This window comes from Ipomoea triloba, chromosome 5 (genome assembly GCF_003576645.1).
Source record: "Ipomoea triloba cultivar NCNSP0323 chromosome 5, ASM357664v1".
In the NCBI taxonomy this organism is placed as follows: Eukaryota; Viridiplantae; Streptophyta; class Magnoliopsida; order Solanales; family Convolvulaceae; genus Ipomoea; species Ipomoea triloba.
The window spans coordinates 30,202,655-30,226,202 of NC_044920.1; the positions used below are offsets into that span (position 1 = coordinate 30,202,655).

The window sequence follows — 23,548 nt, forward strand, 5'->3', positions numbered from 1 at the left end:
TTTTTTTTACTGAATCACAAAGAATCAATATGGTCTCCAGTGCTCGAATCCACCCTTCCATAAGGAAGTGCAATCGGGTGTCACTTAGACCACAACAAGGTTTTGGCAACTTTGGCCTTTCAGAACATCATCTAATTCACAATTAGAATTTGAAGGTGGTGTACATTTCATCACTGGTAGAGAAAATCTTTTTAAAATTTTGAAGTTGATAGTGAACGATGTAAACCTTTGTCCACTATTCATCCCCCTAGAACATAAGTAAATGAAAAGTACGTGTGAGGATAATTCTAAACTCGAGATGTTAGAAAGTGTGAAATCAATGGGTGCTCGAGTTGCTACAGTAGGAGCTGTTATCGGTATTGAAAATGTCTTTAGTTCCTCATTCAATCCGTGGTGTGAAATCCATCAATGGCTAAACAACTATTTGGTACGGTTATGCCATTTTAGGCTTTGCTCTAACCGAAGCTATTGCATCATTTGCCCCAATAATGACCTTTTTTTTTTTTTATCTTATTTGTATTCCGATGGAAACTACACTTATGTATAATAGAATAATAACCCTCAAATCCCGTTCTTATGCATGTAGCGATGGCCTGGATAATGAAAATTATACTAATTTATTTTCTCCAAATATAAAAATATTGTACCTTTCTATATAATCAGGCCCGGCCCTGGGCAAGGGCAGGCTGGGCCCTTGCCCAGGGCCCATGCTTGGAGGGGGCCCATCCTACCCCCAATATACATATATATAGTATATATATACAACATATATATAGTATATATATACAAGTATAAGTATAGAATATGCGTATGCTTTAACAAATGGTTAAATAGCTTGGATGGCAGCATATTTGAATTTTAATGCCCTTATTTGAATGGCAAGGGATCGAACCCTAAAAAAAATTCTGGAAAACTCTTACTTGTTGCTTATTAAGTTATTTTCTAATGTAGTTTTTTAAACAAAAGTTACTGAAATTCCTCAACTCTCACTTTTTTGCTCATTTTCTAATGTATTTTTATAAAAATTATTTTTAATTTATATTTTTTGTGCTTAATAGTATTTTTAATGTAGTTTTCAAATATATAAATTNAAGTTACTGAAATTCCTCAACTCTCACTTTTTTGCTCATTTTCTAATGTATTTTTATAAAAATTATTTTTAATTTATATTTTTTGTGCTTAATAGTATTTTTAATGTAGTTTTCAAATATATAAATTTTTATATACTAATTTTTAATGTAGTTTTCAAATATATAAATTTTTATATACTAATACTAAACATAGTTTTCAAATATATAAATTTTTATATACTAATACTAAACACATTATGAAAATTTGAATTAAAAATAACTTTAATCAAGTCACGTTAACCAAACAAGACATGTAAAATACGACGGTGGGGTTATATAATATATTTTGAGATTCAATTATGAAAAAAAATTAAAAGATAACTTAGTAATTTACTCCGTACTATTTTTTTTAATGAATATCTAATCAATGTAATCTATAAGCTTCTATTATGTGTCATCGTAATAAAATTAATTTTAAAAAGTTTGAAAATTATCTAGCTAAAAGAAAAGATTTTTATAAAAATCATATAAATATAGAAGATGTGTAATTTATAATATGCTTTCTATTCGAACTATTTTATCTAAGTAATTACATTTAATATTTTTATCACGTTTTGAAATATTTTAATTTATTATATATTATGATAACAATGCTATTGCTTATAATTTTACTCGATTTTAAATTATTTAATTATTTTTATAAACTATAATTATTTAGTTATGAAGGCACTTATACGATTATTTATTATTTTACATTTAGGAAAACACCTAGAATTTTTTCCATGATTATTGTTGTGTATATAAAATTGTTAAAAACTTGTAAATCTTATTTAAAGTTATTGATTGATATTAGTATATTTTTCCTTATTTAGGGTGTGTTTGGTTCGTGGGTTTAGACACTAGGAATTGGAATCAAAATCGCCGTTAGTGTTTGGTTGACAACTTTTTAAAAACACATGCAACTATGGGTTTTGATTACCCCTTCAATAAAAAATTACATTTCCTAATTATAAAGAAGTATCATTACATCTTATTGGATGTTATTATATTCGGTGCCTTAGATTTTTTTTGTTTTCGTATTTTTAAATATTATTCCCATTATAGAGTCATAGACAACCAAACATCAATATTGGTAATCATTCGAATTCCATCCTACTACTAAACATGCAAAACACATTGACCAAAACTCATTATTATTACCAAGTATTTGATTCCCATTTCGATTTCGATTTCCATGTGCAAACCAAACACACACTTAATTTAAATTTTAGGTATGAAATATATATTAACCAGGGGCCTATATTTTTATCGCGCCCATGGGCCTATAAAATGGTAGGACCGGGCCTGTATATAATAGCTTGTAAACAATACCACAATATATTCTTTTGTGTAATAGTCTCATACTCTCATATGTAAATCACACAAGATATAAATCCTAGCAGGAAATCACAATTTTGACCAAAAGAGTAGGGGTGTTATCAAGAATAATGATGATAGAAGAGCAAGAAGATTGAACATATATGTATGTATATGTGAGAAATTAATTAATTTTACAACGAGCGATGGTTGAAAAGAATTGAATAGTATGTAGATATTCAAGCTAGCTAAGCTACTTTTTGGAGAGGCGGCGGAAACGGGTGAGGTTCCTCGTCGGCGTCGGAACCGGTTGAGCCCTTGAAGAGCAAAATGGCGAGGCTGCCGACGTGGAAATAGATGAAACAGCCGGAGCAGTGCGTCACAAATGAAGCGAAATCCGTCCCAACAATGCATTGCCAACTGCTTCCATATGCCCTATCAAATTCCTGCATCAAAACCACCCAAAGTCCAAACCAACCTCTTATATATATATATATATATATATATATATATATTATACCATGTATGTATGTGTACGATGAAGAAGAAAACTAAACAAGAAAGGTGTTAGTATATATACCTGTTTAATGAAACGGGCGATCTCAGTGGAGTCTGTGACGTCGAAGAAATCGAGGGCTTTTGCTGCTAAGTCAAGTGCATCTCGCTGCATGGTCTGCAGCATATCTGTTTCGCCTATCACTGCTTTGCCTTCTAGCATGGCGGCTGCCTCTGCTATAATAACCCACTTTTTTCTGTGTAATCTCTATCAATTAAAGATCAGATAGCAGAGGTTTTTGGTGCCCAGATTGTTGGGGTGGGGGGGATTATATTTATGTATTATGTATTGTTGTGGCTGAGGTGGATGGCCCAAGATGGTCGAGCCACAAAAAGTAGGATACCCCATCTGTGGTGCTCATGGATCTTCAAACCGGATGCGCCTCTACAATTTCAATTCCTTCTAAATGTACGTGTAAGTTTTTACAAGTGTCTATATATATTGGTGTTCATATTGTATTGCTCCTTTCAGTAGGGTTTGAATCTGCACACTGCGAATTTAATGTCAGCAAAACAAATGGTTAACTTTATTTTTCGATGGATAAGATTCGAATTCGAATATCAGAGAAACATACAATTAATTTTATTTTGAATTAATTAATTAACTGACTAAGCTATGTCTAGATAAAAAAAAATAAAAAAAATAAAAAAAGGCCCCACCTTGTCGGCAAGGTTTGAAAGTACTAGAAACACATGAATATTATGCTTTGCAACGAGCCACCAATTCTACTAGATAGCAATTCTTGTTGTATATGAACTGAGTCGTCCGTGGTCCTTCGCGAGTTACGTTGGCGGTGTAGACCATGGTGATACCTACAAAATATATAGCAAATGGTAATATATTATTGAGAGTTCATATTTGGACCGTGGCCGTAAATCAAATGTAATATATGTTATATAATAAATAGAAATTTATGTAAGCACTTTGAGCGTCATTTTCTCCCCGCCACCCCGGCTTCCGAATATACCGTTTCTCTGTTTGAATCTTGGTTTTCTTTGCATCACCGGGTGGAGAAGACGCGCGCCATAACAATGGCGCCAAGTCTCTTCTGCTGCTGCGGCAAACGCTCCGCCTCTTCCGCGCCCAAGGACGACGACGACAACGCCGCCGCGGAAGAAGACGAGGGGGAGGCGGCGAGGGATGGGCCGGTGGTGGTGGAGCTCTTCTCGTCGCAGGGCTGCGCCACCTCACCGGAGGCCGAGCTGCTCTTCTCGCGGATAGGGCGCGGGGATTTCGACGTGGAGGTGCCCCCGCTCGTCCTGCTGGCTTTCCATGTTGACTATTGGGATTATACGGGGTGGAAGGACCCGTTTGGTTGTAGCCAATGGACCGTCCGGCAAAAAGGCTATGTGGAATCGCTTCAGCTGGATACCATGTTCACGCCGTTGCTGGTGGTTCAGAGCCAGGCTCAGTGTGTTGGGAATGACCAGGATGCTGTCTTGACCTCCATCAAGTCCGCCCCTAGGTTCCCACCCCTATCGTTTCAGGTTGGTAATCATCCTTTTAACTTTGCTTGTGAATTAGTAATTCGTTTACAAACTGTTCAAACGGATGACTGGATCAGTTAATTTTTAGACCTTATAGTTATATTAGTAATAAATCGATTATATGATCTTATAGTCAGTTTACCAACTGTCTTACAATTCAATTATCTATTGTCTCAAGTTACTAGGTCAATTTTCCGAACTTATAACTACATTACAAGTACAATTTAGGTCATTGTTGGTAGTTTAAGTCTGTCCGCTAATACTATCAAAGTAGGCCAAAGTCCGCGAAAGAGTGGACCTAACGGGCCTGGCCCGTGGACCATGCCCTTTATATACACACAAAAGGCCACAAAAGCGCTAAACCACGTAGGGCAGACTAGGGTTGCATGAACACTAGCCCGCAAGCCTAGCGAGCCAGCCTGTAAAAGCCAGTAAAAAATTAGGCCCGTTGTGGAACAAGCCTAATGGGGCAGGTCAGTCCGCTTCGACAGTATTATTTATCCCCAAATTCTCACCTTTATCCTTTTAGGTCTCTATCCTTCATTTACAAATCATCCAAACTAATGACCGAATCAATATTTTAACCTTACAGTTTGTTTATCAACTATCTTTAAATTACTAGTCCATCTTCCAACCTCACAATTGTATTAGTAATAATTGCCCAAACTGCTAGGTCAATCATTTGACTTTAGATTATCATCTGCATCAAGTTACTGGGTCAATCTTCCAAGCTTACAACTACATTAACAGAACACTTCACTTATCAATTACTCCAAGATGTTAAGTTAATCCTCCGACCTTATAGTTACATTAAGGTTTTGCTTACTGGCGGCTATTTTTCTTGATGTTTTTGCAACATTTTATCAATCATGTGAAAATTGAACCAACAGGCAAAGTTCGAAAAGCCAACACCAGAGACATTGGAAGTGTCCCTGACAGGAACTCTAAGGAACAAGGTGGATAGCAATGGAGTCAACATCATGGTGGTTCTACTCGAGTGCGGTTTGGTGACACAGTGCGAGGAGGGAGAGAACAAAGGCAAAGTTCTGGCAAATGACTATGTGGTCAGGAGGCTTGAGAAGCTCTGTGAAGTTAAAGATATCTCTGGGAAGAAGACACTCTCAGAAACAGTCAAATTCTCACTCTGGGAAAGCTTCAACAGTGGCAAATGTGGCATGGCTGTGTTCATGGAAAATGGGTGTCGTCATATTTTGGGTTCACAGAAATTCCAGTTGCCAAATGATCTGTAAGAGTTAATACTTGCAATGGTCCTCCGAGTATTAGGGTTTTACCAGTTTTGGTCTCTCGAGTTTAAAATGACTTCAAATGGTCCTCCAAGTTGTTAAAAACTTGGAAGATCATTGGAGGTCATTTTAAACTCGAGGGACTACAACTGGAAAAACCCTAATACTCAGAGGACCATTGGAGGTATTAACTCTGATCTGTAAATATTCATTTCTGTGAATCAAACCTTGAGAGGATGATGATGAATTTGCAGCTACTATGAATGAACAGAAGGGGTTAGTAGTCTGATTCTTTTGTGTTTCGCGGTTTCTTAATTAACATGGCTAGAGAAACATAGAACTCAAGGCAGACATGAGCAAGAAAGAGACCAATTAGAGCATTTCAATCCACAAAAAATAACACTCACATACATTATTCTTCTTTACAGAGCACAACACTGCCCATCCTCCACTCAGACTTCAAAAGGGGCGCACCGGGTATAAATGGGGGTAGGATTTTGTACGGTATTTCATTTTCAGTCAAAGAGGCACTAACATTGGGAAAAAAACAATATTAGCGCTCTAGGATGAATCCACCGCCTCAACTTGTTGCCTAGCGAGATACTTTTCCCTCCGCTCCTTCTGCAGAAAACGAGAGCAAAGGTGGGTTTCATTTCGGGAATCGAGTTAGGATTTCTAAAGATGTGCGTACTTACCCATTCATCGATGACAAGACCTTCACCCACGACTTTCGGGCCTGTATCCACCGGAGGTTTCTTGCGAGCTTCTACTGCAGCATCAGCTTCGGCCAATTGACGCTTTAGTTTTTCCATTGCCTAGAGAAATCAAGACTCTTAGTATTGATGTTCTAAATGAAGGGAATAGGAAAAGAGAAGCAGGAAGAAAGTGGTGCATTCTTACTGGAGAAGTATGCTCGGGATCCAGGAACACCACGCGCAAGATTCTCTCTACGGTTGCTTGATCCTTTTGCTCATCAAACTACATCAAAATAAGCGCATACTCATTAACATTCAGAGCTTTAGATTACAGGAAACAATGTTATGAATCAAAGAGAAAGCTGATATTATCATGGAATTATAACCCCAAAATAATTCGGATTTCAGATAATCAAGGTGCTTAAGATATCTTTCATTCATTTTCACAATAATCAACTGTTTCTATACCATACAGAGCCATTACGTAGGGGTTTTACACATTGTCTTACGAAACTTCATCCGTATTTAAGCACCGAGGAACATAACTGGACTACTAAGATAATGCTAGGGAAAAGAAAGTGAAGAAGTAGTACGAAAATACTTGTGTGACAGTAGTGTAGACTGTCGTGTTTCAAAAACAATGTTGGAAATACAAAACTCACCATTTCAGGTACATAATCGGTTCCTTCTTTCACCTTCAAGCTCATGATCTTAAACTTTACCTTGCTCTTTTGATCCATCGGCTTTTCATTGTTTTCCGGCTGCTCCACGAATTTGAAGACTGCCAACAAGTAAATAGAAACAACTAAAAAACATAGGCTGCTATCACTAAAAGTCCTCCATATATACCCAAACTACAATGCACATTTACAATCGAAGGAGCCGAGCTAAAACATAAAAACAGATTGCGAATTAAGTCATTACCCGTAGCAATGATGCTCTCACCGGGCTCAAGAATCCCCCCCGGAGGCCGCATGTAACAGCTCTTTGGCGCAGTCGTTTGAAACTTAAAACGCAAAGCAAACCAAATATACACAAGTTTACTGTACCGCTCGTCCCATTCAATGGCAAACAAATTAAAGCAATCATAATCATATATCAATGCCATTTTCTGTTCATAGTTCATTGTATGATATATCCCAATGTATATATAGTCCAAGATTCCAACATTTAACTCAATAATTTTAAGGAAAAATGAAATCAATAAACCTTTTTTTAGAAGAAAAATACTGCACCCATCACCAGCCAAATGCCAATAAGCTAACTTTTAGGCTAAAATAGGAAAAGAGATCTATCTACACTTTCTTATTAAACCAAATAGCTAACAGATATAGGCTTCCAGAAATAGAAACGATTGAACAATAAATACCAACATCATGCTACCTTAAATGCGACATGCGATTTGCTAGTATTCTTAATCCTAACCGCACTCCTCACCTGCTTCCCAGGTTCATCTACAATGTCCACAGCAATTAAAATTCAAACATTAATCAAAAATTTAAGCAGCCGAAAAAAACGAAGAATCTGTTAGGAATATATTTTTCCCTTATTATTACTCAACTCCTTTATAATTCTCAATTTAAGATAATTTGTTTCTGCATTATTCCGCTATATTTCTAACAGAATCTTAAAGGAGAGATTACGCACAAGGAAAATAGAGATTAGTGGACGGATCGAGGCGGAGGCGGCGGCGAGCCGGAAGGAACGATCTGGCGACGGAAGAGACGGAGGCGGTGGAGCGGGGGGCGGCGGATCCGGCGACGCCGTTTTGATGGATGCTATGACCGGAAGAGGCGGCAGCTCCGGCGGATTGCCAGAACGGAAAAAGCTTCCACAGCTTCCCGTCGGACCTGTGGCGGTCGGCGACAGCCATAATTTCGCCGGAATCTGAGCAAAATCCCTCCGAACAACAATTCTTAATCTCTCTCTGTTTTTTGTTTCTGCAGAGGATTTTCATGAGGCCATGGAAATCACGGAATTCAGATTGGCTGAGCAGCACTGAGCAGTGGTTGACTTGAAATCCAAATCCGATGTTTACTTTTACGTAAGATATCAAAGTCTACGAGAAGTGAAAAAACAAAGAAAAATCGTCGTATTCACTGTCGGGGAGTACGGTGTTTCAGTTGATTGAAGAGGAAAGTTGCATTGTCTCTCGGACTTCAAACGATTCTCTATGGTGGATTTGACTCCGCTTTGACGTCCGCTCGCCCTTTCAATTTCTCTTCTAGTCTTCTTCCCCTTTAATTTATTTTTCATGGATTCTTAATTATCAACAAATTGAAAAAAGAAGAAGAATAAACATATTCTCTTACAGTTGTTCTTCCACATTAATTTTCTTATACGGACTACTATATTTTTTTTTATGACAATCTCAGCCATTATTAAATGATGTTTATGGGATAAAATCCTTCTTTATGATCGTACGGACTTAGTTCACTGGTTCAATTGACAGTTTAGGATTATGTTCAAAATGGACAGACCCTTGTGTACATCGAGATTTGAATCTATATGTTGAGCTATTGAGTCATCATAATTTACCTCATCTCAAATTTTCTGTCAGGCCTTTGAGATGGGGATTCAACTTTTTGGGATAAGAGATAAACTGCTCAAATATTACATTTGATTCAAATATTAAAAATATTAAAATTAAGGTACTAATGAGATTGGTGTGCTTGTCGCACAATACTTGGTGTGCTTTGTGTATAACTCGTCGGTTGATAACCACACAGATGTAAACTAATACAGGTTACACATAATTAAAATTGTCTCTATAATCATTTTCTTACGTTTCGACAAAAATATAAAGTATAGGTAAGATACCATCTAGAAGCACTTCAAATTAATTAAAATACATGTGGTTATAGGTTAGGTGATTGTGACGCATTGTCATCTAATTAATGCAATTTTTGACACTTGGTGAATATGTTTAATGACACAAACTTAATTACAATGTATTCTAATTTAATGCACTCGATTTGTTTCTATTTGTATTATACTCCGTTAAAGTAAATGACATGTCGAGAAAAATTTAAATAAATTTATACAATTATTTTTAGAATGGTGATATTTTACCGTCTAATCAAACTCGTTATATATAATATTTTTAATAAATTATATTTATGTTTGTGTGTGTGTGTATAAAGGGGTATGAGTTAGTTAAATTATACAGAGTATTATAATGTGTTTATAATAATAAAAGTTAATTATGAAAAGTCAATTTAATATAAATAGTTTATATTAAATGCATAGAAAGGTCCAACAAGAAGAATAACAACAAGGCTGACAGCGAACGTTAATTGGCTGATGGCCGACGACACTGCATGTGAAGTCCACGTGTACGTGCTAATTTGTCCTTCAATTTATATATTTGGAATAGGAGCAAAATTTATCATATATACTCAGGTAGTAATTGTAATTTGTTGTCACCTAAAAAATGATGTTATTATATATACCTAGATTCAAATTTCTGATCTCATATTTAAATTGTTAAAACTTATGAGGAAATATTTTATTGTCATTGGGATCTTATTTAGGGTTTGACCATAATGGACTAATTGGTAAAAATTTACAATTAGACCAAAAAAGAAATTTAAATAAAAAAAACATTTATGCCTTCCAACTATTAATAAAAACACGATTGAACTTTTCAAACTTTAAAAATTTTAAATTAAACATTTAAAATTAATAAAATTGTCCCTTTAAACTCCTTTTTACTTTAACAAACAAGTTACCAATAAAAATTATAATAACGTGGCATACTTTTTGTTTATGCATGATATGTTTATCACCGATTTTCATGTATTTACTTATAAAAGTACTTTTTGAAATTCTAAGAGTAATTAAAAATTTATCCCTTTTATAATTGATAACCAAAAAACATCAGTCAATTTAATTATTAATTTTCCGTCACGCAGTTAATCATTTGGAAAAATACTCAAGTCAACAAGTTGTCGTATGATATTGACATTAATGAGACTTATATGGTGGTGTTTAGGTCAATAGGTGGGTAAAATTTCATAAAAATTGCCAGCATTATACGTCAACATTATAAGAATGTGATTGACTGCTTGCATCTACATCTATGCCGTAATCATTATAAGTTTATAACCAATATTCTATTCATAAATAATAATTAATATTATTATGATATTCATATGGCCATTTTAACTACTTCGTATTATTTAGATAGACAATGACCACAGTTTAATAAAGAATGTAGCATTGAAGCTCCTCCAAAAATTAACCCTTTTTTAAAAAAGGAATATTTGGACAAGAACTAATTATTAATTTTATTATTGGAATAATAGTTACTCTAACTAATATCATGAGATTACACAAAAGTTCTCACATATTAGACAGTAAAATATTTTTTTTTCACCATCACATATGAATTTATCTCCTCAGATAATTCCGATTCCTCGCCGCAGAGGAAAACACCTAACGGAATAAATTTTCATCGGATGTTCATAATACATTAATCAATCTCCGATCGCCGGGAACTAGAATCTAACAGTACTAGGGCCGAAACAGCTAACGTCCATGACTCTGTTGAAATTCCTCTCACTTTTTCTCATCTTCGCCTCTCGCATCACCTTCCCGGAAACCGCCGTCGACGACGGCGACAGCGCCGACGAGGATCTCCTGGCCTGGTACGCCGCCGCCACCTTGCTCTTCGCGTGCTGGTGAATCGTCCTCATCGGATAATTCCACCGCGCGAAGCCCTGATCCTTCAGCGCCTCCACCGCCGCCATGCTCGCCGTCACTATCCACGCCGCTTTCTTAGCTCCGCCGCTCATTTTTGCCTCTCCGGTGAACAATCAGTGCTTTCAATAGACAGATCTAGTGGTAAATTGGTAATTTCACTGATTTGGTGGTTTTTTGGATTGAATAGACAGATCTGGTGGTAATTTCACTGGTTTGGTGGTTTTTGGATTGGTTTTGGAGTGGGGGATTTATATTGGGAGGGGAATGGAAAACCGGAGGCGGATTTGGGGGAAAGGACACGCGGTTTCGGAATGGCTCGTGAACTTTTCCAGGTGTTTCCCAAGTAGTTTTTGCCCACGGTTTTGGGGTTTGCTTATGTTGTTTCGTCGCTTCCAATGTACGTGGACCGTCGGCGGGTCAGTCTCGGAAGGGGTCGTCAGTGGTCGCAATTCTTGACGGGTGTGTGGCTCTAATCCCGCCACCCCCTTAACCAATGGCTTTACTCGTTTGAATTGAACCATACACAGTGAAAAATTTTCTTCAACCAATTGTATGGACGGTTCATGTTTTTTTTTTTTTTTTTTTGGAACTGAAATTGTCTGCTTTGGAGGGAGTGAGAAAATGGTCAATCGATTCAAAATTTTTAAAATGGATTTTTTTTTTTTTTTTTTTTGCCTCGATAGAATGATAACTTAAATTGTGTCGAGGTTCGTGACATACTACAAGAGTGAGTGTAGACAAATAGTTTTATTGGTTAATTGTGGACAAATCATTTGTAATTATTATCAATCGTTGATTTTACAAATTTGAAGGTTTTTTTTTAAATACTTTTTTTTTTTGCAAGCTTTTAAATACTATTGATTCTTTGTAAATTTGAATGTTAATACCTAAGCTGTTGGCTTAAATTGCAGAATTAGAATGGAATATTTCCCTATGAGGTTCAAATATCTTCCAAACCGTGGCTTGTCACTGGATTTCGGCCGCCGCATAAATCAGCCGCAAAAGTGTTAGTAGCATACTACCATTGAAGTTATTAATCTACTTTGAGTACGTAACAAATTCTATTAATTAAAATTAGACTTAATATCAGTCAAGATCCCTTGAGTTTGATGATTTCACCATCTATAGTCATAAATTTTGAATTGGAATTTCGTTGTCTTCCGAATTTTAATTTTTGACCTTCTCCGGTCCTCCCATCCTGTTACAATGAACCGTGTGTACCGTGATTTCTAAGAGGTAAAATGGTACTTTCGCTCAGTTTATTCATTTATAAAGCTATAAATACATTTTTACATCAATTCTTCCCCTTGAGGGAATGTCACATGATCAAATCCCAGTGTTGGTGCATTGACTCTTTAGATTGTAACAGATAGATCGAAAAAGTATAACATGTAGTTAGTTACGAATTGTAAGAAAATGTTCATGTAAAAGACGTATACGAAATTCTCATGTCTTACGAAAATGATTACAGTAATTTTAGATCAGGTCTTGTTATAAGAGATATCATTCGTTTTCAATGCCTCGAGACTCTCAGCGCAAAGGGTTTAATGGTAATAGTCTTTTTGGAATTATCTCAAATGTATGTGCCTAAAAAACACTAAACATCTATGAGTGCTTGGTAAATAGTAGATCTCCTAATTTTTGACAAATTTGTTGACTTTGTCAAAATATTAATGATGTCATGTGAGATGTCAAAACCCAAAAATTATATATATATATATATATATATATATATATATATATATATATATATATAATGAAAATAAATTGGACAAAATAGATTTTTTACGTGAAAATGTATCGTAAAAATTACATAATTTTTTAAAACGGGGTGAAGCCAAATCTCATATATTTCAAAAATGTTTGTACATATACATTTCATTTAGACTAAGAATAATTTTCATAGGATTTTAGGACAAAATGTAAAGAAATTTTCAAAAGAAATTCAAATTGAATTACCATATTGAGAACTAACAACTCTAGCTAATGCATGAGCAAACTTATTCAGTATTCACTGATCTATTAACAAATCGAAAGGACATTAATTCAAAGTGGTAAAAAAAAATCGAAACCACCCCATAAATTAAACCAGCCACCATTTGATATTCAATATTTATATGAAATGAAATGAAATGCAATTAAAGAGTAATATATAACACAGGAGTTGACCTAAAGAGCTGCGGATGCCGTTGGGAAAAGTTTGTATCTGAGAGCCAAAAGCATGATTGAGTGCAGCGTCAATGAGCCGCCGGAGAAAACAGAAACGGCCATAGCCGCCGCCGTTCTTAAATGCTCATCAACGCTGCACTCAATGATGCATTTAAGCACTCACCGCCACAGCCGCCGTGCAGTTATTTTATGTTCCTGCGGTCGTCGATCAGATCGACATTAAAATAGTTACAGAAGGTGCAGATTGCAGTACTCAGCAGTACAGTCAATTGTATGACCTTGGTACTAGTCGTACTAGTGTTTCTTGTACTGCATGCCAACATTATGGGAATAAAGAAAATTCAAAGCTTTAATTTCGTGTACATCTCAATAATAAAGTTGTATTAAAAAAATAAAAATGTTGAAAGGATTTATTGATTTTATTGATTTGAGCATATAACTATGAACAACTAAAATTCATTTATTCTTTTTATGTTTATTTACTAATTAGTGTCACAAAGCGAGATTTATTAATGCACACTATCAGATATATAGTGACTACAAATTTCTATCATCATCGTATACAAAAAGTCTAATTTTCTTTGTTAGTTAGTTGATGAAATGTCATTATTTGCTTGGCAAAATACACATAGACATCAATGAAGTTATCGGATAGTTGAATTAGTTTGATAACCTGAAAAAATTGGGCATATTTCTAATGAAGCTCAAGGATTAACATTTTGGAAGACTAATTTGAGCTCGCAGGTCAAAAACATTACCATTAGGGCTGTTTGGTTCGTGTCATCTGAGATTACCTAGATAATCTGAGTCTGGTAATGTTATATTACGCAAATTATATCGTGGACCGTGGTCCACAATACATTGTGGACCGCGGTCCCAAAACGACGTCGTTTTGATTAATGAAAACAGACGGATGAATTCGCGCCACTCACTTTCTTTTCATATATACTGCACTTTCTTTTCATATATACTGCAGTTACATTTCAACACAACTGTAGTTACCTTTCAACACAACTGCAGTTACTTTTTGATATAACTACAGTTTCATTCGATAATATAAAAACACAAAAGTTAAACTGTTATTCAGTATCTGTTCATATACACTGCAGTTACATTTCAACACAACTACAGTTACATTTTGATATAACTACAGTTTCATTCGATAATATCAAACACAAATGTGAAAATGTTATTCGGTATCTTTTCATATACACTGCACTTTCTTTTCAACACAACTACAGTTACTTTTTGATATAACTACAGTTTCATTCGATAATATCAAAACAAATGTAAGGCAGTATCTTTTGAAATGAACTGTAGTGTCAATTACGGGGCTCCATCTCCCACTTACTAAAACGACGTCGTTTGTCCACGATATAAGAACTGGTTATATTACCTTGTTTGTTTCATGTTATGAGATTACCTATAATGTTATATTACCTCAAAGCTGATGTGGCGGTAATATTTCAAGGTAATGTGATTACCCCCATTTTTTTAGGTAATCTAAGATTACCTTTGATTATTCTAACTTTCCCTTTGTTAACTAATCATTATATATATATAATAATAATAATAATAATAACACAATAACATATATTAAATAAATATATGTTTATATAATCAAATATACATGTGTGTATATTTATATATTTATTCTTTTAATATTAAGCATCAATACATTCATACATATAAATGAATAAAAATACACACAATAAAGGCACACAAATAAATAAATAAATAAATAAATAAATAAATATATATATATATATATAAAAGGACATTATAGTAAATTGTCTCATATAACCTAAAATATAACCCTTAACCAAACAAAGTAATATTATATTCCACAATCCAAACCAAACACATCAGGTAATCTTACATTCCCAAAATCTCACATTATCTTCCTGGGGTAATCCTATTACCTGGGGTAATCCAAGATTCCGTGAACCTAACGCCCCCTTAGAGCATTCACATTAAAAGGCTTTTTTTGGGTCCAACAAAAGAGGAAAGGACGTGCAATGTGCGCGTTTCGTGCACCCACCAAGTTAGGCGCGTAAATAACCCATTTTATTATTATTATTATTATTATTAATTTTTGTTTTTTCTTTGTCATACTACTTTTACTTTTTTCTTTTCTTTTTCTCTCCATTTTTCTCGATTCAATTTATACTATCAACAAGTAAGATTCGGAGTTAACTCGATTCTAGATTTTTTTTGGGGGTAGTTGAAGATTTCTACCGTCAGACATAATGACTAATCCACTCACTGAATTGTAGGCATCTCTATTGGGTGGGACAGCTGACATGAGCTCGATTCTAGATTAGTAAAGTAAGAACTTGACTGGGCTTTGGTATTTACTATTTAGCGTCTATCTGGGCCGTATGGGTTTGCTTGTTTGACACTCTTTATAACGTTACATTTGGGCTTAGAATTGGGCTTCGTATAAAGCCAGAAGGCCTCTTGAATATTAAAGCCCCAATTTCCCGGGAAAATCTTAAAATCTTAGATAAACCCCTCCACCGGCCGTTAACCGGCATCTCTATCTCCGGCGATGATTCTCACCAAATTCGTTTGCCGGACGTATTCTCTGCCCTTCTGCTTCCTCTCTCCTCCGCGATTCTTCCCCAAGACCCAAATTCTGTTTCATTTCTCCACTGCTTCCGCCTTCTCATCGGCCACCGTTGCAGTCCAATCAACTCCCTGCAAAGCTCTGCATTATGGTCCATCCCTTCACAAAGGGCGAAAGCTCCCTCAATTTCAATCTCCAATTGTTCCTAGCTCACTGGAACTGAATTCTTCGTTTGAGGAAGAGAGCTTCACTCGAGTCTTCGACATTGCGGCTTTGCGAGTCCCCTCCGACCTCTGCTCCTCCCTTGAAAGCAGGCTTCGAGGTCACCTCCTCAACTGGCCCCGCATTCGCAACGTTGCTAGGGTTCCGGGAGATGAAATTGAAGACGAGCTCAAGGAATTTCTCGTGAACCGTTCAAATTCAGAAGCCGACGGTGATTCCCTAGTGAATTTGCAGCGCAGGATTTATGGAAAGGCCGAGGGAGACGGGGAGAGATTAAGTCCGGTGTTGTATAGAGATAAGCTCTCCAAAACTTTTAATTCTAAAGGGTTTGTGAACTTCAGGAATTTAGCTAAGATTTCTAGGCCAAAGGAGAGGAAGAAAAGGGGGGATGAGAAGGAGAGAGAGAAGAAAGGGGTCGGGAAAAACGAGATGGCTTTGATTGAGGTAGTTGAAACAGAGGTGACTGGAGATGAGGATATGCGTGGGCTATTGGGGGATGAGTTTAAAGGAGGAAAGTGGAGAGGCTCAACTAGGTTGCTACTTTTGGACGAGCACTGTGCCAATAAGGGGTTCGATGAAATGCCTGAAGCAATCAAGGTTTATGCCCTCCATCACCATATTCCTCTGTTAGTTGCCTTGATTTTGAATCATCTTTCTCCAATATATCATATTCAAGTTGTTTCGTGTTTATTTCTAACATCCTGAACTTGATGTTCTTTTATTTGGTTAATTGGCATTATGCTTGACGAGTTGAATATGTTGTCAGGCAGTGTTTAGAGAACATAGTGAGACAACAGAAAGACCTGCTCTTGAGATTGTGAAATGCAAGTTGACATTGTTTTACCCTTATTGGCAGATGGATGAGGTAATGCAATTATTGATTTAATACTGTCATTATCTGTGTCCATTATGTATTTTCCATCTCTATTGTGGACCTAATTTGTCTAATGCGTGACATCTGGTGACTTCTGCTGCTTCAGTTGATTATGCAATTGCAGAAACATAGTAATAATCTCAAGATGCGTAAAAGTTTTAAATACTCTCTAGTGTTTAAGGATCAGTCCTCATGTTTGTCATAGCGTTTTGCTCAAAAGCAAATGTGAGTTGAAAACTCTAACAGTGGAGAGCTTGATCATGAACATTTCATGAGGATTTGAAGATTGTTTTAACATTACTATAGAGCTATTCCTATGCTATCAGCTGTCCCCTGTATTTACTGCTTTCTCCTTCCACTCTTGTATTGTATAGTCCAGGTGCATAGATGGTCTAATTGTCAATCATTCATATTGAATACCTAGAATTTTCCCCTCTAAATGTCTGTTAGTAATTTGCATGACATGCATTGGAATCCACCGTTTGCAGGTCTTAGAAGCTATACTTCCAGAAGGGATGATTGTTCCTTCATCCTTTGAAACAGTTGGGCATATTGCACATCTGAACCTGAGAGATGAACATCTTCCCTATAAAAAACTTATTGCCAAGGTCCTTGATTTTGACGTTTCATTACTTTAGTGTACTGCATGTTGATTCACTTTTCATAATTTTACTAATAGTCAATACTTACTCTTCTCTGATCTTGTCATCAGGTAGTTTTAGACAAAAACAAGGCAAGGATACAAACAGTTGTTAATAAAATTGATGCCATACACAGTGACTACAGGACAATGCAGCTTGAAATTTTGGCTGGAAACCACTCTCTTGTCACAAGAGTGATTGAAAATGGAGTTCATTTTCATGTTGATTTAGCAACAGTGTGAGTATAGCATTGAAATACCAAGAATAGAAGATGAAAGAAATCAGCATGCACCACATTATATGATTCTTATTCTCGCTTCCTGCAGATATTGGAATTCTAGGTTGGCAACTGAAAGGCAGAGGCTTCTTAGTTCCTTTACACATGATGATGTTGTTTGTAAGTTTTTTTTTTTAATTTTTTTTTTTAATTTTTTTTAAATTTTTTTATTATAAATCTTCTCTTTCCTAAGCTACACTGATTTCCATTCCTACAGATTTATTTGTTTGTTTGTTTGGGGATTTATCCTTTGTACTTCCCTTTCAAATTTGCTTTGGGATTGAACCATCATTCCTGCCCAGCCACATTTGCCTTATTGGTTATCTGTTTTAGCTTTTACATCTTTCAGTTGATGTAGTAATTTGTCAATGTTGTCATTGTTGTGTGCAACTCCTATGCTGTCCTCATGTATGCATCCCCTCCAATATAAAGAGAAATAGAGAAGAAATTATGCGATTGGTTCTCTTAAACATAGACTCACACACAAAGGAGCAAGTCTGCAATTGTCTTCTGCACTCTTACTATTTGCCAACCTTATAGGTGATGTTTTTGCTGGGGTTGGCCCACTTGCAATATCGGCTGCCAAGAAGGTCAAATATGTATATGCTAATGATTTAAACCCTCAAGCTGTTGAGTATATGGAAAGAAACTGTGTTCTCAATAAACTTGAGAGGAAAATTGAGGTATAAATTTATCATCATGCAGGCTTTAATTTGTAATCTGTCCATCATTATCATGCAAATTGCCTTCCTATAAGTGGTCTAAGGCTTAGCACACTTCATCTTTATTGTTCATTTGTCCAACTGTGTTTTTGGGATTTGAAAATTATCTAAAGATTACAGGCATTTGTTTTATGTAGCAGGTAGTAGCATGTCTCACCTTTGAGCTATGGTTCTATGGCTTATTAACTTCTTATATTGATTTCAAGGTATATAACATGGATGGAAGGAGGTTCATTGGCACTATTTTTTCTAGCCAAAAAACTCGGATCATCACACAAGTAGTAATGAATTTGCCAAATGATGCTGTGGATTTTCTAGGTATGTGCAGTTTAGCGAGCAAACATTGAAGGTGCTCACAACTTTACATAGTTGGTGCATCACAGTAAAGGCTTTGGCGTTTTGTTACAGCAATATTGTTTTATCTGTTTCTACCCATGTTGGCAGATGTATTTAGGGGACTATTCAGGGAGAACCATAAGTATAAGGATTCTACCTTACCAAGGATCCATGTGTATGGGTTTTCAAAAGCTCAAGATCCAGAATTCGACTTTCACGAGGTATTTATTAATCATGTATACTGGTACCAATTTCTCATGTTGGTGATTTTTGGTTACTAAATACAGAAGACGGAAATCCCATTCATGTCTATTATTTTCTACAGCGAATTAGAATTGCTTTGTCAGAAGTAGCCTTTGAGGTCGAAATGCGAAGTGTACGTGCTGTTGCACCTGGAAAGTGGATGTTGTGCGCATCATTTGTCCTCCCTGAGAGAGTGGCATTTGGAAGAGCAGTGTGAAATCTGTAAGTTCCTTCTTGTATTGATGTTATTACTTATTAGATGATTTGTAAAACAGAAAGGTATAGAGGCTAGAACTAACTGCAGTGTATTTAATCTTTCAGTCCATTGTATATAAAGTACTGCAAATTTATAGGGCAAGTTCAAAAACTGCCCAACTAGTTTTTGAACTGTAATATTTGCAAATTTCACCTCAATTTGAAGAATATTACAAGAACATGCAAACTCCCCTTTAGTTACCCCAAGAAATGCAACACATACACACACAGAGACAAAAGGCAGCAGACATCTCTGTGGGATATGTTGCATCTGTTGTGGTCTGAGTCTTTGTTATTTACTGTCTCATAGTACAAACACAAGGAACAGATTAACAGAACAGGTGATAGGATACCTTGTTCTTTTTCTGATTGTGCATCAATGTTTCGTCCTGCTCTAGGTAAGGTGCAACACCAGAGATGTAAGTTACAAAAGCCACTCACTCAGGTAAACATTTCTTCCCTGTCATCAAATGATCCTAGCCATTCATCTCCATATAATCCTTTACTACTTCTGTCTTTATGTTTAACCCAAAAGGGTCCTTTTTTTGTTGTGCTGTGGGGTGTGGGGTCAGCCTGGGCAAAACTGTGGCCCCCTCTATTTCTGCAAATGAACACAGTAGGAGAGGCTGGAGAGAGTAAAATTTTGTTTGTGTAAGAAAGATGGTGTTAATGCAGATGTGAATCTGAACTCAGATATGCCCCCCCACTCTCTCTCTCCATGTATGTATATGTGGGGCAAAAGAAAACAAAAGAATGGTGGGTTGAAGGGGGGTGGGGGGTGGGTATAGAGGATGACTAGCTAATTTGCTAGAAGTAGATAATGGTTCACGCAAGGGGCAGAAAGGGTGGACTAACAGTTGCTGAAAGGGTAGGGTGTCCTTATGGCAAGCCACGAGGAAACAAGAAAGGCTCACCAACCCTCCCCCCTTTCACAGCAATTAAAGATTATGTGTGAAAAATGGTGTAAATACCCAGTCACTCGTATCCCCATTCCAGATTCACAGGGACCAACTGCTTCAATTCTCTCATGCACACACCCCACTCTCTCTCTCTCTCTCCCCCTCTCCCTCTCTACTCAGGCTTGTGAAAAAGTCTTCTTGCACTGGATACAACAAAAAATGCAGGGGCATAGTTGTACCGAATATTATAGAAATAAAGAGCAAATACCAGTTTTGTTAGTATTAACAAAATGACAGTTTTAGTCCACAATTTCAATTCCTGCCAATTTTCATCCACGACTATTATTTTAGTGTCAAATTCATCATGTCGGTCACTCATCCATTTAAGACATGTCGGAATTTAAAAATTTAAGGGTATTTTCATCCTTTTGAACTTAAGAACCCAATTTGAGCATGAATAAAAAGATTTAAGTCCTAAGATCGATCCTAATTCACAATTATCCTCCTCATCCTACTATAATTTGCTGCGGAGAACTGCGAATTGGGATCGATATTAGAGTTTTGAATTCCTTTATCCATGCTCAAATTGGAATCTTTATTTGAAAAAGGATGAAAATACCCTTCATAATTTAATATTTTGGCATGTCTTGAACGAATGAAAGGCCTGCGCGAAAAATTTTAGCACTAAAATAATAATCGTTGATGAAAATTGATAGGAATTAAGCATGTCGACCAAAATTGTAATTTTGTAAATACTTGTAGAACCAAAGTTAGTATTTGCTCTAGAAATAAATGTATTCATAATACTCGTACAACTCTAAAGTTTTTTTGTATTGTATCTGGTGCAAAAGACGATAATGATATTAAAAAGTTGTTGAGTGTATAATATATAGGTGAGAGTGAATAATAAGTTAAATTTAGTCTTAGTTTTGCGTGTTACCAGAATTGAGTATATATGTTTTGTTTGGTGTTGTTTTTGGGACAAAGAATCCAATCGGCATGACCTACCCAAGCCAATCCATTAGGTTGAATTAAGCTCCTCTCAAGTGTCAACAAGAAATCTGTGAGGATTTTGAGTTTTTGAGGGAATATAATGCAAGTCGACACGTCAAGCAGTGGGCTGCTTTCTGGCTTCCCATTTTTGGTGTGTCATCTTTCCAGATTTCTAGTACAGACAAGGAAATAATGAAAGACCATCATTTTAACGGAAGAGAAATCTGAGTCGAGAAAGAGAGAGAGAAACTGAGCCTGTGGGACCACCAAACTCTAGGTGGTCCCCACTCTACACCCCCATCCCACTGCATGTGGTGATATGGGTGTGTAGTAGGAGATCAATATTTATCCTGGGCCGTCCCGTACGAGGAGGTGCTTTTCTCCTCGGATAACTGTTCGTAGGCGGCTGTGTAATAGCGACGTGGAGATAATATTTGCTCAGTAAAACTTAGGACAACTTATCCGAGTTGGTTAGATAATTAAGAGAAAAAGGTTAGATAGGTTCTTAAATTTTACACCAAAAGTCAGTTAGACACTTAAACTTTTGAAAAATATAATTAAATTTTTTAACATGTCAAATTGAGGCAATGAAACCTAAGAATCGATAAATAATCTGTTATTACAGGTCATTTAAGTTCAAGCGGTAAAATTCGACAATCAGAGCTAGTCGCGATCTCCGATGGAAGGCAACCAAAAGGTCGCCTTCTCCGGTGAGGGAGACCAGTAAAAGGTCACCTTCGCCGGAGAAGGCGACATTTTCGATCAAGAAGGTGACCTGATGGCTGCCTTCTGTCAGAGATGGCGATTGACGACGGCTCGGCCACCGGATTTTGCCGCTGAACTTAACATGTTATTTACTGGTTCTTGGAATTCATTGTCTAAATTTGACATGTTAAAGAGTTTAATTGCACTTTTTAAAAGTTTAGATGCTTAATTGACTTTTGGTGTAAAGTTTAGGAGTCTATTTGACTATTTTCTTGATAATTAATTAATTTAGGATAAAATTAACCCTTGTTTACCTAATTATATGCTGCAATCATACTATGTTTCTATTCTCCATGCATGCAGGTAATATATATGAAGATCAGATAATCTGGGCATGCATTATGTAGACACAAGAAGTAACATACCCCAACACAAGTTAATTATCTGTGGACTGAACCATCATCACCAGAAAATTGAAGTTGACAGGGACAACAAGTGTATACCGTGAACCAATGAAGATCATGCAAACCCAACAACCCTTAATTGTTCCCTCTTTTCACCTTTGCTTTATTTTTATCCTTTTTGACCTTAAAACTTTCAGGACAATGACATTTGTTACTGGGACATTAACTGAGGAGCCCACAGGCTTTTGGAAATGGAGAAAGGAGGGCAGTATATTGACATGATTACAATCCTAAGCTACCTAGCTACTCCAATGAATACATACATGTAACATCATAGCCTGATTCCCTAGAGCTGCAGGCAAGCACTAAAATCCTCTTTTACTTTCTTGAATTCTTTCAAATTTCAATACATGCATATATATATGCCCAATTTTTTTCATTGAAACATGGCTAAATATAATGAATATTCATTCATGTTTGTAATCTTAAACATTGTTGATAACCCGTGAAAAAAGCTCTAGATTTAAGGTTGATGTGAATGTAGTGTTGTGATATGATACATGTGCAAAACATAGTGGGCAGTTGGGGGTTGAAGGGGCAAGAATAAACAGCATATAGTAGGTATCTGATATCTGCTTACAGTGTATCTCTTTTCAAGAATTTCAAAGATTTGTTACTAATTTTGGGGTTAAGACTAGATAGTAGCAAGCATAGATGGTAGGATGTTTTTGGGATGGGGGCAATATATACCAGGCACTATTCTTCATGCTTCACCTTCCCCTATTAAAAGGTGTGTTCAGGTGTAGTTTCCCCATATATATTGTTTTTTTTTTTTTTGAAAACCCATATATATTGTTCATGCTAGTATGTTTACCACACCACCCCCTCTCCCTTATATAGAAACAGGGTTAATCCAATGCAGTCTTTCGAATAGTGGTTGTGAATTTTTCTCGTCGTCCAAAAAAATTTATAATATAATATATAACTAGTATTTCCACCCGTGCGATGCACGGAATGGATTTGTTACAACTGCATTGAAGAAAAAATTTATGACTGCATTTTATACAAAAGAAAATAGGCCCTTATGGAATAGGGATTGATAATTAACCTTTGATGGACAAAATAAT

At 36.1% G+C, this 23,548-nt stretch overlaps 4 protein-coding genes across 6 annotated transcripts; 2 read left to right on the top strand and 2 right to left on the bottom strand.

Moving 5' to 3' along the window:
• Positions 1 to 2,543: 2,543 nt before the first annotated feature.
• LOC116020085 (dynein light chain 2, cytoplasmic) lies at positions 2,544 to 3,769 on the bottom strand. Its single transcript, XM_031260555.1, has 3 exons — positions 3,642 to 3,769; positions 3,007 to 3,472; positions 2,544 to 2,872 (listed from the first exon to the last, which is right to left on the bottom strand). Exons 2-3 carry the CDS (start codon positions 3,142 to 3,144, stop codon positions 2,675 to 2,677), a joined length of 336 nt encoding a protein of 111 aa, XP_031116415.1. The 5' UTR covers positions 3,145 to 3,472; positions 3,642 to 3,769; the 3' UTR covers positions 2,544 to 2,674.
• A 228-nt stretch (positions 3,770 to 3,997) lies between these two features.
• Positions 3,998 to 5,999, top strand: LOC116020084. Its single transcript, XM_031260554.1, has 2 exons — positions 3,998 to 4,469; positions 5,360 to 5,999. Exons 1-2 carry the CDS (start codon positions 4,014 to 4,016, stop codon positions 5,717 to 5,719), a joined length of 816 nt encoding a protein of 271 aa, XP_031116414.1. The 5' UTR covers positions 3,998 to 4,013; the 3' UTR covers positions 5,720 to 5,999.
• A 67-nt stretch (positions 6,000 to 6,066) lies between these two features.
• LOC116020083 (vesicle-associated protein 4-1-like) lies at positions 6,067 to 8,621 on the bottom strand. 2 transcript variants are annotated; one of them, XM_031260551.1, is made up of 7 exons: positions 8,056 to 8,621; positions 7,792 to 7,862; positions 7,333 to 7,414; positions 7,071 to 7,213; positions 6,614 to 6,691; positions 6,409 to 6,528; positions 6,067 to 6,334 (listed from the first exon to the last, which is right to left on the bottom strand). In XM_031260551.1, exons 1-7 carry the CDS (start codon positions 8,363 to 8,365, stop codon positions 6,275 to 6,277), a joined length of 864 nt encoding a protein of 287 aa, XP_031116411.1. In that variant the 5' UTR covers positions 8,366 to 8,621; the 3' UTR covers positions 6,067 to 6,274. The 2 variants fall into 2 exon arrangements, with proteins under 2 accessions (XP_031116411.1, XP_031116412.1); XM_031260552.1 differs by having other exon boundaries at positions 6,069 to 6,334; positions 7,071 to 7,189; positions 8,056 to 8,616.
• A 7,179-nt stretch (positions 8,622 to 15,800) lies between these two features.
• On the top strand, positions 15,801 to 22,906 carry LOC116019460 (tRNA (guanine(37)-N1)-methyltransferase 1). 2 transcript variants are annotated; one of them, XR_004098725.1, is made up of 11 exons: positions 15,801 to 16,669; positions 16,839 to 16,937; positions 17,435 to 17,554; positions 17,659 to 17,825; positions 17,914 to 17,984; positions 18,405 to 18,547; positions 18,793 to 18,904; positions 19,031 to 19,143; positions 19,248 to 19,387; positions 19,819 to 19,865; positions 22,381 to 22,906. XR_004098725.1 is itself a non-coding variant. In XM_031259669.1 (9 exons), exons 1-9 carry the CDS (start codon positions 15,833 to 15,835, stop codon positions 19,380 to 19,382), a joined length of 1,797 nt encoding a protein of 598 aa, XP_031115529.1. In that variant the 5' UTR covers positions 15,801 to 15,832; the 3' UTR covers positions 19,383 to 19,577. The 2 variants fall into 2 exon arrangements, 1 of the variants encoding a protein (XP_031115529.1); XM_031259669.1 differs by lacking the exons at positions 19,819 to 19,865; positions 22,381 to 22,906 and having other exon boundaries at positions 19,248 to 19,577.
• Positions 22,907 to 23,548: the final 642 nt, after the last annotated feature.

What these genes read in the sequence shown, in the direction of transcription:
- LOC116019460 (XM_031259669.1), top strand. Translation starts at nt 15,833, where the DNA reads ATGATTCTCACCAAATTCGTTTGCCGGACGTATTCTCTGCCCTTCTGC. An exon ending in CTTATTGGCAGATGGATGAG is followed by an intron (nt 16,938 to 17,434) that starts GTAATGCAATTA and finishes CACCGTTTGCAG; the next exon opens with GTCTTAGAAGCTATACTTCC. An exon ending in CAGAATTCGACTTTCACGAG is followed by an intron (nt 19,144 to 19,247) that starts GTATTTATTAAT and finishes TATTTTCTACAG; the next exon opens with CGAATTAGAATTGCTTTGTC.
- LOC116020083 (XM_031260551.1), bottom strand. Translation starts at nt 8,365, where the DNA reads ATGAAAATCCTCTGCAGAAACAAAAAACAGAGAGAGATTAAGAATTGT. An exon ending in CCGATTATGTACCTGAAATG is followed by an intron (nt 6,692 to 7,070) that starts GTGAGTTTTGTA and finishes ATTTTGATGTAG; the next exon opens with TTTGATGAGCAAAAGGATCA. An exon ending in ATCCCGAGCATACTTCTCCA is followed by an intron (nt 6,529 to 6,613) that starts GTAAGAATGCAC and finishes TGATTTCTCTAG; the next exon opens with GCAATGGAAAAACTAAAGCG.
- LOC116020085 (XM_031260555.1), bottom strand. Translation starts at nt 3,144, where the DNA reads ATGCTAGAAGGCAAAGCAGTGATAGGCGAAACAGATATGCTGCAGACC. An exon ending in TCGCCCGTTTCATTAAACAG is followed by an intron (nt 2,873 to 3,006) that starts GTATATATACTA and finishes GTTTTGATGCAG; the next exon opens with GAATTTGATAGGGCATATGG.
- LOC116020084 (XM_031260554.1), top strand. Translation starts at nt 4,014, where the DNA reads ATGGCGCCAAGTCTCTTCTGCTGCTGCGGCAAACGCTCCGCCTCTTCC. An exon ending in TCCCACCCCTATCGTTTCAG is followed by an intron (nt 4,470 to 5,359) that starts GTTGGTAATCAT and finishes TTGAACCAACAG; the next exon opens with GCAAAGTTCGAAAAGCCAAC.